Below are 19,702 nucleotides of genomic sequence, written 5' to 3'. Positions count from 1 at the left end.
GAGGCCTCGGGAGGGTCTCCTTGTCCTGCGGCAGGTCCGGGGTTTGCTTTGGTGTCTACCTGTAAATGCAGTGTTGTTTTCCGACGGGAGGAAATGGCAGGAGCCGACTGTGGTGTAGCCGACGTGGGTCATGACTGGCTGTCCATTCTGTCTGCTCTGTTTTTCACTGTCTGTAGCAGAAGAGTGAAGTTTTAGGTGAGACCTCAGAATGGTAAACTGAAGCAGTACACCCTCCCTTTCCGAGAACTGGGGAAGACAGCTGCTGACCCGAGCACGTGCCCCAGCTCTTCACCCTCTGCACCCACCAACGCCCCCTCCCCGTTGTCTGCCGGCCCCTCGCCGCCCCAGCATCCTCTAACTTCCACCATGCCGAAGGACTAGCAGGGGCTGCCACGGAGTGTGTCCCCAGAATATTCCCCGTGATTCCAGACTCCGAAGAATCTGGGAAAAGTTTGAGGAAACAGAGTGAAGCTCAGCTTGCATGTTTTGGGTATGCACAGCCCGCAACGCCCCGTCACTGAGAAGGGACCATGGGAACAGCCTCTCCTGCCCCCTGAGCGCTGCTTCTGCCTGCCATGCCCTCCCCTGCTCCCGGCTCTTCCCTGTGGCCCACGGCCGACCCCTCTGCGTCTGCGCCCGGCCTGTCCCAGCACGGCACCCCCGCCCAGCCCTGCCCTCGGACCCGCTCACCCTATGTCCCCACGACCCTCCATGTATGCCCTGACCCCTGGGCCCTTGCTCACGCCCTGCCGTGAGGCTCATGTAGACACAGCCCCTGTGTGGACCGTCCCCCAGCTGTGCCGTCGGCCCACCGCCCTCCCTGCTCTGCTTTCTCACTGAGGCCCCACATCCGGCATGGAGCAGGAGGCCCCACACGCCTCCTCAGCAAAAGTTCGGCCTGTCATATTTTTGAAGTTAATAAAAAGCCTCCCTTAAAAGGTGTTTTATGTTGAGCATCAGATGGTCCCCAGACCCTGTCTATGAACAATTAGAATGAGGAGAGGAGAAGCCAGAGTGAGCAGCAGATGGGGCTTCTGCCCAGCATGTCAGGGATGGCCTTGTTAGAGGGAGATCTTCTGTCACCTCGGCCCATCTTGCAGCGGGGGTCACACCTGACCTGCCCTGCCACAGGGGCCGATGAAGCAATGCAGTTTACCAAGTGCAGGGCAGTGGGCTTATTTTGTGAACTCTCTGTGGTTCCCTCCTTAAGCTGAAACATGGCAGCTCAACCAGGCCAGAAGAGTGGGAGAGATTAGGGGCTGTGTTTACCTGTAGAGGTGGAGTCTCGTGTTCTCCCTCCAGCAGTCGCAGGCCGTGTGGCTCAGTGCCCCTGGGGTGTGTGTAACCCAGAAACACCGAGTCAGGCTTGTCCTCAGAAAGCAGAGGCTGACTAGGTGGGGGGCGGCGGCATGCCCTCTGGCTCCCTGTGTCTGCGAGGCCAGCCTCCTGATCACCGCCTCCTGACCACTGTGGATGCGCAAGGGCAAAGCCCAGTAGCCGGCCCCAGGCCTGATGTTTTAGGAGGCGTCCAGCCCCGTCACACGTGTGGACGAGGAATAATATGCCCCTTTGGGAAAGAAGAGCGTGGGCCAAATTCCTTTAAGAAGCCGAGTCCTGTTCCTTTACTCTGCGTGTGCTCACTGAGCTGCCCTCCCTGCCCTTAAAAGAAAGTCTGAAGCAAGGGGGGGAAATATGGAGGTTTTATAAAACTGAAGCTATTTGTATGGTTTTCCTGTTTTTCTGTATTTCATACTAAAAATGATCAAGAAAATAAAGGAAATTGACAAAATCCAGTCTTTACCAGCTCATGTGTGGTGGATGGGTGGGCTGCCACTGCAGCTCCTGAGGGGATTTCTTGAGCAGAGCCTGAGGGGCCGTTCGTCAGCGCGTCTGAGGAGCGCCATCCGGCGTCTCTGGGCAGGGCCTTCCTGCATGCCTGTGCGCTCAGACGTGAAGCTGCGTGGAAGGAGCATCCTCCGCAGCCTCTTCCAGGATGGCCGTAATTTCAAACTTGCTGCGTGCTTTTCCTCGCTGTAATTGGCTATTGATTTGTAAGCATTAAGATTGATTTAGCTTCTGTTTCTAATCAAAATCACTTGAGCTTTTTTTCAGCAGTGCAGTAGTCCCGGGAAGAAAATCCACTTCTCTGGTCCTTGTAGAGAAGCACATAGCCTGATGAGCATGCTTGTGCAGGCGAGCCGGGGGAGCGGTTATCGGCTGCGGTTGGTAAACACGTTCTCCATGGAAACGTGCTGGCCGCCGAGCCTCTATCTGGAGCACTTCAGGGGCGCACGCTGCCCTGTGGTTCCTGCACACAGTCCTCAGTAGCTTCGTGAGAAAGACGGAGAAAAGCACAGGCCAGGCTGCCCCTCCCCTCACTGGCGTTCAGCTCTCCTTAGAGCCATTTTCTTTCGTTCTCTCTCTGTTGACTTTCAGAAATGGCGTCAGGATGGCCGTGGGGCCCGAGTAGGGGCCTCTCGTGGCGGAGGGCGGGGTGGGCCGTGTGTCTGTGTGAGCGTGTATCCTGGCCTGACCTGCCCCTCGGTCTTGCGATCTCTGCACTTGAGGAATGGAAGGCTTCCGAGGCCCCCCGGGTCCTGCGTTTTGAGCCCGTCAAGCAAGACGGGGAAGAGGCGTCCTGAGTGCCCCCCATGCTCGAGCACACGGCACCACTTGACAGAGGCCGGTGGCATGGGGGAGGGCGGGGGCGGGGGCCTGGGGACGCCGTGCCGCTGCAGTGACCGGCGCTTCTGTGCTGTGCTCTCTCCCGCAGTGGATGTGGCCTCCACACTGCCTCTGCAGGTTGCTCCCCCGGCGGCGCCCATGGACCTCCGCCTGGACCACCAGTTTGCGCTGCCCGTGGCGGAGCCCACCCTCCGGGAGCAGCAGCTGCAACAAGAGCTGCTGGCCCTCAAGCAGAAGCAGCAGCTCCAGAGGCAGATCCTCATCGCCGAGTTCCAGAGGCAGCACGAGCAGCTCTCCCGGCAGCACGAGGCCCAGCTGCACGAGCACATAAAAGTAAGTCGGTTGGCGGGGCACCTACCCCCTCGGGAGCCTTCCAAACACCAGGCTCCCTGTGGCGTGGGAGAGCCGCTGCCGAGGCGTGCTCCCACACTGTGACACACGGTGACACACAGGGACTCCTCGCCGTGCCGAGGCCAAACTGCCAGGCCCTCGCGAGTCCAGCAGCAGCAGCTGGTTGGCTAAATTATGGCATGGGTGGCGCGTCGTGGGAAAGTCACTGGCGCAGGAGCGGACCTAAGAGAGGGGACGTGCTTGTCGTCTGCCTTCATCCAAAAATACAAGCTGCGTCCCCAAATAGACAAATTAGCAGCGAGAAGGAGCACCAGAATATTAGCAGTGATCACCTCTGAGTGGTGTATTTACAAAGCGTTTTTATTTCCTTCTTGGGACTTGTCTTGTCTTACTTTCTCCCATTGATCCTTTATAACTGGAAAAAGATACTAATATTTTCTTTGCATTTAAACTTATTAAGAAACAAACATCTTTTTTTGGTATGTAGTCTCTGTAAATATGCAGTCTGATCCCAGGGTTAAAATTAAATGCGTTGGAAAGAACCATGTGTTGGTGACGTGTAGCAGAGTTGTATTTGTTGTTGACAGACCACCTGTGAGGGTGATACGCTCCACTGTGTTTAAAACCATGTAGAGCAACACCGTCCTGTAGATACAGGCAGGCAGATTAGAAGTCCAAAGGTGATCTTACACTCTCCAGTAGCCACCCTAAAACGGAGCAGAAAACCCCAGATTGTATAAGTAATCTGTTGCTGTGTGACAAAATACCCCAAACTGAGGCCGTTTAAAACAAAACAAACACATGCATTATCTCATAGTTTCTGTGGCCTGAACGAGGGTCTTCCTAGCCGGTGGCTGTGACTCGGGGTCCCTCGTGAGGCCACGGTCAGGCCTGTGGGACCCACTTGCAGGCTCACCCATGTGGTCATGGGCAGGAGGCTCAGGCCTCGTCCCCAACAAAGCCCCCCACGGTGAGCAGCCCAAGTGTCCAACATGGAAGCCCCAAGGTCTCCTGTGGCCTGGACTTGGAAGTGATCTATTCGCTGCCCTGCCTTATTCTACTGGTCGCGCAAACCAACCGTAGCTCATCCTGGGAGGGGCCTAGACGAGGGGCAATACCAGGAGGCAGGGATCAGTGCAGACCACTGGGAGCCTGGCTACCAAAAGGTAAAATTAATCTCAATATATCTTATTTAACCTCACATTTCTGAGATATTTCAATGTGTAATCAATATTGAAAATGTTGTCCGCACTGAGTCTTGGGAGACCATTGTAGACCATCCACGTAGAGCACGTCTCCATCTGGCCCGGCTGAGTTTCACGCCCTCTGTGGCCACATGTGCTCGGTGGCTTCTGTGGTTCAGCATGCCTGTGGAGGATTAAGAGCCCACACGCAGTGCTACCGGATGCTTCCAGGACGCCCTTCCAATGGAGATCTGTACGGCCCGTGGGCGGACGTTGCTCAGCTGAGCCTTGGCTTTTTCGGACTTTAGCTGGTGCCATGCAGAATCTGCATGGTGCATCTGTCTGTTTCTGCTTCCAGCCAGTGATTCCTTCCATCCCAGGGTCTCAGCCTCCCCTCCTTGTATACGCCCAGTAGTGCACAGAGTATTTGTTTAATAGTCACTGTTGAGAAGGTGAGGGAAAGGTCAGTGTGCCTGGGCCAGTGGTGTCGGTTCTGTGTGTGGGCTTGCCGGCGGACTCGCTGGGTGAGGCCGCCCAGCAGTGTCACCTGGCTCGGTGGGCTGCGTCGCAGGCCCAGGGTGCCCCTGAGCTGGCCCCCTCCTTGGGCCCCAAGCCATGTGTGAGCACTTTCAAAGGCACGTCTCCAAGGCTCTGTCCTCGGGCCTCATGGGAGCTGCGTGTGCGGTCCAGCTGCACGGCAGGCCCCGGGTCTTGGGAGTTCTGACCGCTGCTTTGGTGTTTGGGGTGTGGGTTTGCGCTTGCTGCGTCTGCTGCTTTCCCCCTGACTAGGCCGGCCTCCTCAGGTTGGCTCAGGACAAGCCTAGGCCAGGGTGGGTCCCTGAGCTGCTGGACGTCCAGGCTGTGTGGTTTTGACGGTAGAATTCCGAGCAGCTACGATGTCAGATCTAGAGTTCAGAATCATCACTTTAAAGATACTAGCTGGGCTTGAAAAAAATATGGAAGTTATTAGAGAAACCCTTTCTGGAGAAGTAAAAGAACTAAAATCCAACCAGGTAGAAATCAAAAAGGCTATTAATGAGGTGCAATCAAAAATGGGGGCGCTAACTGCTAGAATAAATGAGGCAGAAGAGAGAATCAGTAATATAGAAGATGAAATGATGGAAAATAAAGAAGCTGAGAAAAAGAGAGATAAACAACTACTGGATCACGAGGGCAGAATTCGAGAGATAAGCGATACCATAAGACGAAACAACACTAGAATAATTGGGATCCCAGAAGAAGAAGAAAGAGAGAGGGGGGCAGAAGGTATAATGGAGCAAATTATAGCAGAGTACTTCCCTAATTTGGGGAAGGAAACAGGCATGAAAATCCAGGAAGCACAGAGAACCCCTCTCAAAATCAATAAAAATAGGTCAACACCCCGACATCTAATAGTAAAACTTACGAGTCTCATAGACAAAGAGAAAATCCTGAAAGCAGCTTGGGAGAGGAGATATGTAACCTACAAGGGTAGAAACATTAGTTTGGCAACAGACCTATCCACAGAGACCTGGCAGGCCAGAAAGGACTGGCAGGATATATTCAGAGCACTAAATGAGAAAAATATGCAGCCAAGAATACTCTATCCAGCTAGGCTGTCATTGAAAATTGAAGGAGAGATAAAAAGCTTCCAGGACAAACAGAAACTAAAGGAATTTGCAAACATAAAACCAGCCCTACAGGAAATCTTGAAAGGGGTCCTCTAAGCAAAGAGAGAGCCTAAAAGCAACATAGACCAGAAAGGAACACAGACAATATATGGTAACAGTCACCTTACAGGCAATACAATGGCACTAAATTCCTATCTTTCAATAGTTACCCTGAATGTAAATGGGCTAAATGCCCCAATCAAAAGACACAGGCTATCAGACTGGATTAAAAAAACAAGACCCATCGATATGCTGTCTGCAAGAGACTCATTTTAGAACCAAAGACACCCCCAGATTGAAAGTGAGGGGGTGGAAAACCATTTACCATGCTAATGGACACCAAAAGAAAGCTGGGGTGGCAATCCTTATATCAGACAAATTAGATTTTAAACCAAAGACTGTAATAAGAGATGAGGAAGACACTATATCCTACTTAAAGGATCTATCCAACAAGAAGATCTAACAATTGTAAATATCTATGCCCCTAACATGGGAGCAGCCAATTATATAAGGCAATTAATAACAAAAGCAAAGAAACACATCGACAACAATACAATAATAGTGGGGGACTTTAACACCCCCCTCACTGAAATGGACAGATCGTCTAAGCAAAAGATCAACAAGGAAATAAAGACTTTAAATGACACACTGGACCAAATGGACTTCACAGACATATTCAGAACATTCCACCCCAAAGCAACGGAATACACATTCTTCTCTAGTGCCCATGGAACATTCTCCAGAATAGATCACATCCTAGGTCATAAATCAGGTCTCAACCGGTACCAAAAGATTGGGATCATTCCCTGCCTATTTTCATACCACAATGCTTTGAAACTAGAACTCAATCACAAGAGGAAAGTTGGAAAGAACTCAAGTACATGGAGGCCAAAGAGCATCCTACTGAAGAATGAATGGGTCAACCAGGAAATTAAAGAAGAATTTAAAAAAATACATGGAAACCAATGAAAATGAAAACACAACTATTCAAAATCTTGGGGATGCAGCAAAGGCAGTCCTAAGAGGAAAGTATATAGCAATACAAGCCTTTCTCAAGAAACAAGAAAGGTCTCAAGTACACAACCTAAGCCTACACCTAAAGGAGCTGGAGAAAGAACAGCAAATAAAGCCTAAACCCAGCAGGAGAAGAGAAATAATAAAGATCAGAGCAGAAATCAATGAAGTAGAAACTAAAAGAACAGTAGAACAGATCAACGAAACTAGGAGCTGGTTCTTTGAAAGAATTAACAAGATTGATAAACCCCTGGCCAGACTTATCAAAAAGAGAAGAGAAATGACCCAAATCAACAAAATCATGAATGAAAGAGGAGAGATCACAACCAACACCAAAGAAATACAAACAATTATAAGAACATATTATGAGCAACTCTATACCAGCAAATTAGATAACCTGGAAGAAATGGAGGCATTCCTAGAGACGTATCAACTACCAAAACTGAACCAGGATGAAATAGAAAACCTGAACAGACCTATAACCACTAAGGAAATTGAAGCAGTCATCAAAAATCTCCCAAAAAACAAAAGCCCAGGGCCAGATGGCTTCCCAGGGGAATTCTACCAAACATTTCAAGAAGAATTAATACCTATTCTTCTGAAACTGTTCCAAAAAATAGAAATGGACGGAAAACTTCCAAACTCATTTTATGAGGCCAGCATTACCTTGATCCCAAAACCAGACAAAGACCCCATCAAAAAGGAGAATGACAGACCAATATCCCTGATGAACATGGATGCAAAAATTCTCACCCAAATACTAGCCAATAGGATCCAACAGTACATTAAAAGGATTATTCACCATGACCAAGTGGGATTTATCCCTGGGCTACAAGATTGGTTCAACATCCGCAAATCAATCAATGTGATACAATACATTAACAAAAGAAAGAACAAGAATCATATGATCCTCTCAATAGATGCAGAAAAAGCTTTTGACAAAGTACAGCATCCTTTCTTGATCAAAACTCTTCAGAGTATAGGGATCGAGGGTACATACCTCAATATCATAAAAGCCATCTATGAAAAACCTACAGCGAATATCATTCTCAATGGGGAAAAACTGAGAGCTTTCCCCCTAAGGTCAGGAACACGGCAGGGATGTCCACTATCACCACTGCTATTCAACATAGTGTTGGAAGTCCTAGCCACAGCAGTCAGACAACAAAAAGAAATCAAAGGCATCCAAATTGGCAAAGAAGAAGTCAAACTCTCACTCTTTGCAGATGATATGATACTTTATGTGGAAAACCCAAAAGACTCCACCCCAAAACTGCTAGAACTCATACAGGAATTCAGTCAAGTGGCAGGATATAAAATCAATGCACAGAAGTCAGTGGCATTCCTATACACCAACAACAAGACAGAAGAAAGAGAAATTAAGGAGTCGATCCCATTTACAATTGCACCCAAAACCATAAGATACCTAGGAATAAATCTAACCAAAGAGACAAAGGATCTGTACTCAGAAAAGTATAAAATACTCATGAAAGAAATTGAGGAAGACACAAAGAAATGGAAAAACGTTCCATGCTGATGGATTGGAAGAACAAATATTGTGAAGATGTCAATGCTACCTAGAGCAATCTACACATTCAATGCAATCCCCATCAAAATACCATCCACTTTTTTCAAAGAAATGGAACAAATAATCCTAAAATTTGTATGGAACCAGAAAAGACCCCGCATAGCCAGAGGAATGTTGAAAAAGAAAAGCAAAGCTGGTGGCATCACAATTCCGGACTTCCAGCTCTATTACAAAGCTGTCATCATCAAGACAGCATGGTACTGGCACAAAAACAGACACATAGATCAATGGAACAGAATAGAGAGCCCAGAAATGGACCCTCAACTCTATGGTCAACTAATCTTTGACAAAGCAGGAAAGAATGTCCAATGGAACAAAGACAGTCTCTTCAACAAATGGTGTTGGGAAAATTGGACAGCCACATGCAGAAGAATGAAACTGGACCATTTCCTTACACCACACACAAAAATAGACTCCAAATGGTTGAAAGACCTCAATGTGAGACAGGAGTCCATCCAAATCCTAAAGGAGAACACAGGCAGCAACCTCTTCGACCTCAGCTGAAGCAACTTCTTTCTAGAAACATCACCAAAGGCAAGGGAAGCAAGGGCAAAAATGAACTATTGGGACTTCATCAAGATAAAAAGCTTTTGCAAAGCAAAGGAAACAGTCAACAAAACCAAAAGACAACCGACAGAATGGGAGAAGATATTTGCAAATGACATACCAGATAAAGGGCTAGTATCCAAAATCTATAAAGAACTCATCAAACTCAACACCCAAAGAACAAAGAATCCAATCAAGAAATGGGCAGAAGACATGAACAGACATTTTTCCAAAGAAGACATCCAAATGGCCAACAGACACATGAAAAAGTGCTCAATATCGCTCGGCATCAGGGAAATCCAAATCAAAACCTCAATGAGATACCACCTCACACCAGTCAGAATGGCTAAAATTAACAAGTCAGGAAACGACAGATGTTGGCGGGGATGCGGAGAAAGGGGAACCCTCCTACACTGTTGGTGGGAATGCAAGCTGGTGCAGCCACTCTGGAAAACTGTATGGAGGTTCCTCAAAAAGTTGAAAATAGAGCTACCAAATGACCCAGCAATTGCACTACTGGGTATTTACCTCAAAGATACAAAAGTAGGAATCCGAAGGGGTACGTGCACCCCGATGTTTATAGCAGCAATGTCCACAATAGCCAAACTGTGGAAAGAGCCAAGATGTCCATCGACAGATGAATGGATAAAGAAGAAGTGGTATATATATACAATGGAATATTATGCAGCCATCAAAAGGAATGAGATCTTGCCATTTGCAGCGACGTGGATGGAACTGGAGGGTATTATGTTGAGTGAAATAAGTCAAACAGAGAAAGACATGTATCATATGATCTCACTGATATGAGAAATTCTTAATCTCGGGAAACTGAGGGTTGCTGGAGTGGGGGGTGGGGTGGGAGGGATGGGGTGACTGGGTGATAGACACTGGGGAGGGTATGTGCTCTGGTAAGCGCTGTGAATTGTGCAAGACTGTTGAATCTCAGATCTGTACCTCTGAAACAAATAATGCAATATATGTTAAGAAAAAAAAAAGAAGAAGAAGAAGGTAGCGGGAGGGGAAGAATGAAGCGGGGGAAATCGGAGGGGTAGACGAACCATGAGAGACGATGGACTCTGAAAAACAAACAGGGTTCTAGAGGGGAGGGGGGTGGGAGGATGGGTTAGCCTGGTGGTAGGTATTGAGGAGGGCACGTTCTGCATGGAGCACTGGGTGTTATGCACAAACAGTGAATCATGGAACACTTCATCTAAAACTAATGATGTAATGTATGGGGATTAACATAAGAATAAAAAAAAGAAAAAAAAAAAAAAGAATTCCGAGCAGCCCGGGGGTCCTGTGTCACAGGTGGGCGCCGCCGTGTGCCCCCGGTGTCCGGGGCCAGGAGAGGAGTCTGTGTGAGCCTGGCCTCAGGAGATGGTCGCTTGCCAGCCGGAAGTCACGGTTGTTGGAGTTCTTCGTCGTGGCCACCTGTAGCCCATGTAGTGGCCTCCATCCCTCTCTGCAAGCCCTAAAAGCAGGCTCCTGGCTCTCCTGTAGCTAGCACATGCTGCCCACCCGCCCAGCCCAGGCTACCCCTTTCATGGCCATGGCCCCGTGTGCCCCCGGAGGTCCTTTATCCTGGCATGCCCCCCACCCCTGCGCTGTGAGGCCCCTCCCACGCATGGCCTCGCGTCTGGCCCTGGCTGCCCTGCGGGCCCAGTCCCCACCTGGCTGGGGGAAGAACTCGGGAGCTGCGTTCTGCCCTGCACACAGCGTGCGGCTGGGCGACCATACCCCAGTTGGCGGCGGTGGCCTTCTGTGCCGACTGGGATTTGAGGAAGACGTATGTGTGTGCCAGCTGAATTTGCAGCTTTGACTAGAAAGTGAGAAATTGAGACAAGGCCCACCCACGTATGAGGGGGATCATCGGGTCGACGAGGAAGCAAGAACCATGAAGACCCTTGGGAGGGGTCAGTGCCGCCGCTTCAGGGCAAGGCCAGGCTGCCCCCCTGCCTGGGGCCTCTGCCTGGAGTGGGGCTGGCCTCCCTGACACCTTGTGTCCCCACCTGGGGCTTCAGGACTTCATGTCACTGCTCTGGAGATGGAAGTCTCCTTCCTGAGTCCTCACCTCAGCACCTGCAAGCTCCAGAGCAGGTACCACCCGGCCATGCAGGAGCACCTGGCTGTCGGGGTGCTCCTCATGCCAGGGGTCCCCCCAAGAGCTCCCCTCACCCACAGGCCTGGATGCTCGAAGAGGTGTTGGAGCTCCCTACACGTGGCTCTCACACGTGTGGCCCCCCAGATTGGCCCCCTCCCACAGATGTGGCCCCTACACCAATTTGGCCTCCCCACAGATGTGGCTCTAGGCCTGGTTTTCAAAACACAGGGAGAATCTCAAGTTTACATGTTCTCTGCATTTTAATCATTTTTTAGATTTTTTTTGATTTTACTTATTTTTGTGAGGGGGGGAGAGAACAAGTGGGGGGAGGGGCAGAGGGAGAGGCAGAATCCTCCCTGGGCAAGGAGCATGAAACAAGGCTCGATCGCAGGACCCCGGGATTGTGACCTGAGCCAAAGGCAGAAGCTTAACTGCCTGAGCCACCCAGGCGTCCACATTTGTTTTACTTTTTCATGTAAAATGGAGATTGTAAAAGCCGTCTAACCTCTGTGATTGTGTTATTACGTCAGTTGGCTTCTGTTTGGATGATTGAAACTCTCTTCATAAGCCTTCATGTTGTGGGTGATATTTGGCGGTGGTGTTTGTCAGATTCCTTGAACATACAATCTGATTCCTGTCATTAAATCATCAGTGAACTTGCATAGGCTTTTATGATTAAAAAGGGAGTAGTTTTTAAATTATAACTTAAATTGCTGACTTCGGGTAAATAGATCCTTTGTAAGTTTCAGCACTCAAGGTCGCACTTGTCTGTGATGCAGTTTCTTTGCTGGTCGTGGCCGATTTGGGCACCGTGTCCATTTCTGTCCTGGACAGTCAGTTCTCTGCACAAAGGGGTCCCAAGGGAGTGGCATCACCGAGGCAGAGGAGAGTGTGAGTTTGGGGGTGGTGAGTGTTTGTGCCCAGAAAACCGTTAACTATTTCATCAACCGGAATTGCATACATGATCAAAAGACCATTATCCAGATTTGCCGTTTGGGGAGTTAGTTGTGTTATTTTTAATTTTTAAAAATGTTATCAAAGATGGGCGCCTGGGTGGCTCAGTTGGTTAAGCGACTGCCTTCGGCTCAGGTCATGATCCTGGAGTCCCTGGGTCGAGTCCCGCATCGGGCTCCCTGCTCGGCAGGGAGTCTCTTCTCCCTCTGACCCTCCTCCCTCTCATGCTCTCTGTCTCTCATTCTCTCTATCTCAAATAAATAAAATCTTTTAAAAAAAAAAAGTTATCAAAGAAATACATGTTTTTAATGTTTTAAGTCAAAAAATACTGTAGCATTACCTAATCAAGCCTGCCTGTCCCTGCCTCCCGCTGGGATCCCAGGCCTGAGGTCTGTTCTGTGCCCCGTCCCCACGTGGCCAGCTGTGCCCTTCCAGGAGAGATCCCATGTGGTGATGTCCCCCTTGCAGGACTGACGTGGCTCTGCTCCCCTGCAGACACTGCCACTTGGGGGCCCTCCAGGTACTCGGGCTGCTGTCTGAAGAAAGAACTCTGCAGGCTCTCCATGCTTGTGTCCATGGGTGCATGCTGCTTATACATACCACACAGTGACTCTGTGGCCTGTGGTTCAGCTCTTGGCTCTTCCTCCCCTTCCCGTCGGTTGAGTCCCCGTGTCCCTGATGCAAATCCCTGTGGGCAGACACCAGTGGTCACGCAGGGCTCCCAGTCCTGCGGGTCTTGTGCTGCACGCATGTTATTTTTAAGTGTAACGATGCCATACGTGATTTTTATGTTTTAAGGTATCTGAAATCTGATGTGGTACATCTTTAGGTCAGGATCACTGATTTAGGCATTCATTTTATGCAAAAGGGGCATAAGCCAGCACAAGGCCCTTCCTACTTGAGGGGTGACGGCTGCCATTTCAGAGGGACCTTGAAGACTGCTATGTAGTGTCTTAGTTAGCTTTTGCTGTGTAACAAACCGCCCAGACACAGCACTTAGCACGGCCTGCGTTTTGTCTGCTGAGGGTCTTTGGAGCTGTTCTGCGGGTGTGGGCTCACTCTCATGCTCCCGGGGTCAGCTTTGGCCAGCTGGTGGCTGGGTGACCTGGAATGGCCTCACTCTCTGGTCTGCTGGGTGGCAGGCAGTTAGGGGCCAGTGGGTTATCTGCTGCTTTCAGAGTTCCAAGCTCACGGGAGGGCAAGTATGTTTTAAGCAGAATCCCAAATTATAGATGCTGTTGCCCACTGGCCAAGGCAAGTCTCGAGGCCAAGGTCAGAATTCATATGGAAATATGCCCAAGGCAATGGACGTTGGGAGGCCTGCAACAAACGGGGGCCCAAAGTGCAATAGTCTTCTCCAGGGGCACCCCCTAACCAGGTTCAGAGGCGACTGGGCACCGGGACAGCTCTCACTGACTGAGTCGGGAGCACCATAAAGAGGAGGCGGGACATGGCTGTGGGCCGGGACGCTGGAAACCCCCAGCACCAGCCAGAGTCACCATCTTGGCCGTGGTTCTGGGTTCGGACATGCATCCCGTCACCTCCATCCACGGGCAGTGATATTTTATAAATGTATTTTTTTTTTCATTTTTTGCAAATATATTTTTGTATTGGGAACTCGTTAGCATTCAGCCTCACCGACGGGACGTTGTGAGAACTAATGGGGGGGTTGCCCCCGACACACAAGGCCGCAGCTGCCACCGCGGAACCAAGGTGACAGCCACCCAGACGCTGACCTCCTCTTTAAGGGTCCCTTAGAGAGTCGTCCCCGCAGACCTTCCTGTGCGGCCTGTCGAGGGGCAAGCCCTCTGCACCCCGGGAGGCCCCAGTGTCCCTGGGCCCCGGGAACCCTGGGTCGTGTGTGTGGAAGCAGGGCCTCTGGTGACGTCCAGACACTGCCGTTTCACAAGGGATGTTTGCACATGAAAATCTCTCTCTGATCGTGTACGTTGTTACCGTTAATTATTGAATAATTGGAGATTACAAAGAGGAAAATGTTACTCCAGCGCTGGGAGCTAGGGAAGCTCTGACGTTTGAAGTGAGTCCCTGTCATCGGGGGGGGGGTGTGTGTGTGTGTGTGGACTTCTATGGGATTGGGATCGTACTCTGACGTGTGTTCTGTTTATTGCTAATATTTCTCTCTATTGTTGCTTATACTTCAAAAATATGATTTTAATGGTTTATTGTAGTTTCACAATGAACCATAATGAATTTAAATAAGCAAAAATACTTGAGTACTTGACCATTAAGATCCTTTCCAGTTTCTCGCATGTTTTTAGCATCCTCATGCGTGCATCATGCACTCGTCCAGACAGAGTAGAAATGGAACTGCTGACCCAGGGCAAGTGTTCACCCCTACTGTTTGTTACCTGGTGCCATGTACAACCCACACCAGCCCTGAGTGAGCATGTGTCTGTCTGTCTAGCTCTGTCTCCCCCCACCGACCCCCAGCACCACCTGCTGATTCCACAGGCAAGATAGGAAAGCTGTAGGAACCAGGACAGGCGGCAACCCCCCCCAGGCCCCCGCCAGTCCTCTCCCACCAGTGGGGAGGGTGCAGCTGCTCAGGGACTGCACCTCCCCGGGGGCGCGGGGCCACAACTCACCCCACAGTCTCACGCATTGCTGGCACTTCTCCACGTTCAGTTTCCAACCTGTCTCACATCCTGTGTGTGTTTCCTCGATTGTGGGCAGCCATATTTCTATATGTTTACTGACTTTTTTCATTTTTTGCTACTAATTATCATTTTCTTTGCTGTTTTTCTATTGTCGTGCTGTTTCTTTTTGGTATATGAGTATTCTCTATAAGTTAAGGGCACTATTTCAGTGTCCATCCGATGCTGTCATTTGGCTATTCATTCTGTTTGTAATCAAGTAGGTATCTACGTGAACCACGGGTTTTTCTAAATGGTTGAAATGGCGCCTCACTTCCTTGCCAATTCAGGATGCTCTCCTGATGCTGGTCAGGCAGGATGGAGCGCGTAACGGGGACCGAGGCTCTGCCTTTCTGTGCTTCATTCCCATGAACTGCCCCAGTGCTTCTGTCCGGGCTCCGTGAGCGCGTCCGAGAGCAGAGCAGGCCACGGCATGCCAGTGGGGAGAAGGACGTTTCCCCATACGAAACATCTGTTCAGGTTTTTTCCTTCTCTTTTATGGAAAATACTTATTTTTTTCCTCATTCCTTTTTTTATTGTGGTAAAGTTCACATAACACAAAATTTATGATTTACCATTTTGAGGTGTATAGTTTAGTACATTTACAATATTGTACGACCATCACCACGATATAGTTCCAAAATATTTTCACCACCCCCAGAAGAAACCCTGCGTTCATTAGGCAGGTACTCCCCGTCCCCCTGGCCCTGGCCACACTGATGTCCTTTCTGGGTCTGAGTTCACCGGCTCTGGTCGGGCCACGTGCACGGAGTCACGCCGCGTGTGGCTATGTCGGCTTCTTTCACTCAGCGCAAGACTCTCAGGGCTCGTCTGTGTTGTAGCTGCTTCAGTGCGTCCTTGTTAAGGCTGAATGATACTCGGCGTGTCTGTTCCGCAGTGTATCTGCGTATCCATCCATCCGTCAGTGGATGGACAGTCGGGCTGTTGGCGCTTTCGGGTGGTTGTGAGTCGTGTTGCTGTGAACGTCTGTGCACGCGCTTCTGTTGGAGCATCTGCGTTGAGTTCTTCTGGGGAGATACCTGGTTTTGGGATTGCCAAGTTACATGGCAGCTCGGTAAACCCGGCTCACTTTTGTGTTACAGGAGAATATACAGTCCATAAAATTCACCACTCTTGCACCTTTGCGTTGCAGTCCGTGGCGTTGAGGATGCTCATACTGTCCTGCAGCTGTCGGCACCGTCCATCCCCAGAACTTGCTCATCTCCCCAAACAGAAACACTGACCCCCGCTGCCCCCAGCCTGGGAGCCACCCTCCTAGCCCATGAATGGGACTCTTCTAGGCGCCTCCTATTAGTAGCACCGTAAGATGTTTGTCTGGAACTAACGATCAGTGTCGAGCGTCTGGGTATTCAGGGTTGTGTGCCGCTGGCAAGGTACCTAAAATAGGCCATGTTACCAGCAGGCGAGGTCGGTGCCCCGTGGCTCTGCTTTCGGACCCCGCATATGCACACCTGATGGGCTTCCTAGCGGGCACCTGGGCACAAGGGTAGGACACAAGTGTCTGGGGCCGGGGCTCCTCGCCACTGTCCTTCCCCGTGGCCAGCCCCACAATGGAACTGGGGACCCCCAAACTCAGACAGTCTTCGTAGTTACATAGCTGATTTACATATATACATAAAGTTCTCGAATGAAAACCAGTCAAATGGATAAAAGTCAAGACCACCCTGTCTTTGTAGGAATATTACGTACCACATGTCGGATAATGCCGCTGAGGTAGAGAAATAAAATGAGCTCCAGGGGCGCCTGGGTGGCTCAGTCCTTAAGCGTCTGCCTTCGGCTCAGGTCGTGATCCCAGGGTCCTGGGATTGAGCCCCGCGTCAGGCTCCCAGCTCAGTGGGAAGCCTGCCTCTCCCACTCCCTCTGCTTGTGTTCCCTCTCTCGCTGTCTCTCTCTCTGTCAAATAAATAAATAAAATCGTAAAAAAAAAAATTTTTTTTTTTAAATAAAATGAGCTCCATTTAATTCCCTAACGTTTGCAGGTGTTCAGGCGAGTGAGCGGCAATCTGTCCTTGGGCTTTTCTAAGAATAGGGACCTTTGGGGTTGGATCTTGATAAGTAAACTGATGGTTAAATATGAACTCAGAAGTAACTGACCTCTGATTTAACCATCAGTCATTCTGTTGCATTTCTAATAAGAAAGGCAGAGTGAGCTGGAGCCGTGAACTGCGTCCAAACCTCCAACAGACAGAACAGGGCAGGGCGGGGCGAGCCGCAAGCACTGTGGGGGATGCAAACCCCGTCCCCGGCCTGAGGACAGCCTGGGTGACAGATGGAAGGAGGTGTTGGCTGGGACCCCCCTATCCCGGGTGGAGTCATTTTTCTGCTTTCCAAGTGGTCTGGGCTCAAGGGTACCCAGGGCCAGCTTGTGGTAGGTCTTGGAAATGGACAGCTGCTAGTGGCACTCCATGCTTCTGGAAGCTTCTCTCCTGCATTTTGGCCTTAATGCCCCTGGGAAGGGTGTGAAGAGGGAGAATGCAAACGTGTGTTGAGAGGGTCTCATGAGTATTAGTAATGCCCCGTGTAGGGCTGAACCCCCGGCCCCCCCAGCACACACCTGGAGCATGCCTGATACATAGCTATACGATGAAAACTTTTGAGAGCCAAAACGGTGTAAAGCAAGGAAGCAATCACCACTAATTTACATGGAAACCTTTTTGAGTGTTCCCAGGTCTAGAAAATCACCTCTCTTAGGCTTTTCGGGTACTCAGGACACAACTTGCTAACAGATGCACAAAATCAATGGAGATGAAGCCCAGACGCTCCCAGACACAGCTCAGAGCTCGGCGGCTGGACGCCAACATGCCAAGAGAGGCTCCCGGGAAGGAGCTGGCGGGGGGGTGGGTGCCGCTGCCCCCGGGACGGCTCGCTGCAGAACCAATGCTTTCCACATACGTGTTCTTTTCACCTTTTCTCATAAAGGTGAAAATCCTCTTCAGGTTTCTTTTGAAAATAGGTACTAATGTAGGTCTTTCTTAAAAGCAAAGTGATGTAACGCAAAAGGAAGGGGGGGACACCTGTGCTTCCTCTAAAGATGCATTCAGAGGCCTCTCGATCCCCAGCCTCAAAGGGTATTTCCAGTCTAATAGGTGAAAAATAAAAATCATCCCCACACTGTTTGAATTTGCTTGTCCTTTTTTACTCGCAAGGCTGAACTTTTATGCGTGTGTGTATGTAGATATGAAATCTGTGAGTGTGAATTGTGCTGTTTCCACGGGTAGGAGAGAGTCCTAAGAGCCATTTAGTTGAGAGCGTGAGTCTTCTCCTTGCAGGGAGAGCGATCACATTGAAAGGAGACCTGGCTTTATGGCCCTGGGAGCCCAGGCGTGATGTTTACTCTCATTAATACCTGTCCCAGGTGGCTGAAGAGACATTGCCCCAGACCCCTGGGTTCCAGGTCACCTGAGGCAATGGTTAATGGGTTGTTGCAAGCCGGGTGCCTGGGAAAGCTCACCCTGTGTGCTACCCAAAGTCCTGCGTCATCCCTGAACCTGCCTGCACCCGGTCAGTTTGCTGACGGAAGGAACCGCTTCTAAACCAGCCGCTTCGGTTTCTAGGCGGTCATTACAGGCAGGTAGATGGCCTTGCTTGACCCGCTGCCCCGAGGGCTCTTGACGACATTCCAGCTCCAGGCTGGGCCCGGCTTTTCCTTTGCTACCAGGCATTTGTGGCCCGTAACACTAGCAGGCATCACCTGTCATCGTGCCTTCTAGAGTGTAGCGGAACTTTCTGTGTATTCCCAAAGGTGGCATGGGAGAACTTTACGCGCTACAGAGAAAACTTGTCCCGTGCTGCGCAGAAGAGACTTGCAGCATGCTCTCATCGGCTCCCCTCTCTGGTCTCTTGCTTCTCAACACGCTGCCTTGGATCGGGTCTGTGACCCTCCCAGGCTCCCTCGCCTGCCATGGCCTAGGATGCCAGTCTGCAGCAGCAAAGGGGGCAGGGGGTCAGTCACAGGTGGAGGCTTTACACAGCCTGGAGCCCTCACGGGAAGTGACTCTGGGGAGGGGGGAGGGGAGGAAGCCGTGGACGGGAAGGAGCCAGGATTGCCACCAGTGGGACCAGACACAGGTCTCAGGACGAGGTGCTTCTGAGGCCAAGCCTTGACAGAGAGCCTAGAGTTCTAGCAACGGAGACCTGATGGGTGAGGGTGGAAGGTGCGCAGGCCAGCCAGGCTTGCACCGGCCCTGCCCTCGGTGCCCCCCCTCTGCCCCTGCGCCCCCTTCTCCTCCTGGCTCCTCCTTCCCCCACGGCGCACCTGGCCTGGGCCCCGGGGCTGGGCGCTTGGGATGCACACCTTCCTCGTGGGGACTGTCGTGCCGCGGGCTGACACTGGTTGTCTCTGTGACATCTGAGTGTCCAGCTGTGGGTGGGAGCTCTGGACCCCACTGCTGGTGGTGCCACGAGGCAAGACGGGAGAATGGTTTTGAACTTACTGAACGCACCCTTTTGATTTGAACCAGGAAACCCAGTGAGCTAAAGATGGAAAGGGCCCCATTTCTGAGGACCCCGTGGGGAACAACGCCTCAGTCCCAAATGCTCAATAAAACCCACGGCCAAACAGCACGTGTTTCTGGAGGCCAGCAGCCAGCGCCCACGTTGCGAGGAGACTCCCCATTTATGTTCCTCTCGATAAACCTTGTGTTCTGGCCGATGAGGGTCACTGGGCCTGGCCTGTGCTCGCCCAGAAAGTGAGCGGGAGGCTGTGTGAGAAGCCCCCGGAGCATCTTGACCAAAGTCAGAGGACATGCTTCCCGCGCTGTAGCTTGCGGAGCCTCCGGTTCCGGTTCTAGAGGGAAATGGGCTCACACCTACGGTCCGGCACTTCACAGCGGGCTCCTCTGAGCACTGAGCGTGCCAGGCCTTTACAGTGTTGAAGAATGCACTTAAAGTCTGTGTTTCATTTTTGACTTAACCTTTTCCAAGTTACACGGGGAAGTAGATGACAAGGGCAATTA

The 19,702-nt window shown here is 50.7% G+C and overlaps 1 protein-coding gene across 11 annotated transcripts in view; it reads left to right on the top strand.

Annotated features, from left to right (window-relative positions):
- Positions 1-19,702, top strand: part of HDAC4 (histone deacetylase 4) — a 297,813-nt gene that overhangs the window by 173,909 nt on the left and 104,202 nt on the right. For 10 of the 11 annotated variants that reach the window (XM_064587381.1, XM_064587379.1, XM_064587380.1 and 7 more), the window contains one exon: positions 2,774-3,018. The exons of the other annotated variant lie outside the window; for it this stretch is intronic. In XM_064587381.1, coding sequence (XP_064443451.1) covers positions 2,774-3,018 — 245 coding nt within the window. The remainder of the gene's footprint in view (positions 1-2,773; positions 3,019-19,702) is intronic. 11 annotated transcript variants of the gene reach the window in all.

This window comes from Mirounga angustirostris, unplaced genomic scaffold (assembly GCF_029215605.1).
Source record: "Mirounga angustirostris isolate CCGP_5_RB_7025 unplaced genomic scaffold, mMirAng1.0.hap1 SCAF_3, whole genome shotgun sequence".
Taxonomy (NCBI): Eukaryota; Metazoa; Chordata; class Mammalia; order Carnivora; family Phocidae; genus Mirounga; species Mirounga angustirostris.
Note: the sequence above shows the minus strand (reverse complement) of the source record. Positions and strands in the feature narration are given on the sequence as shown.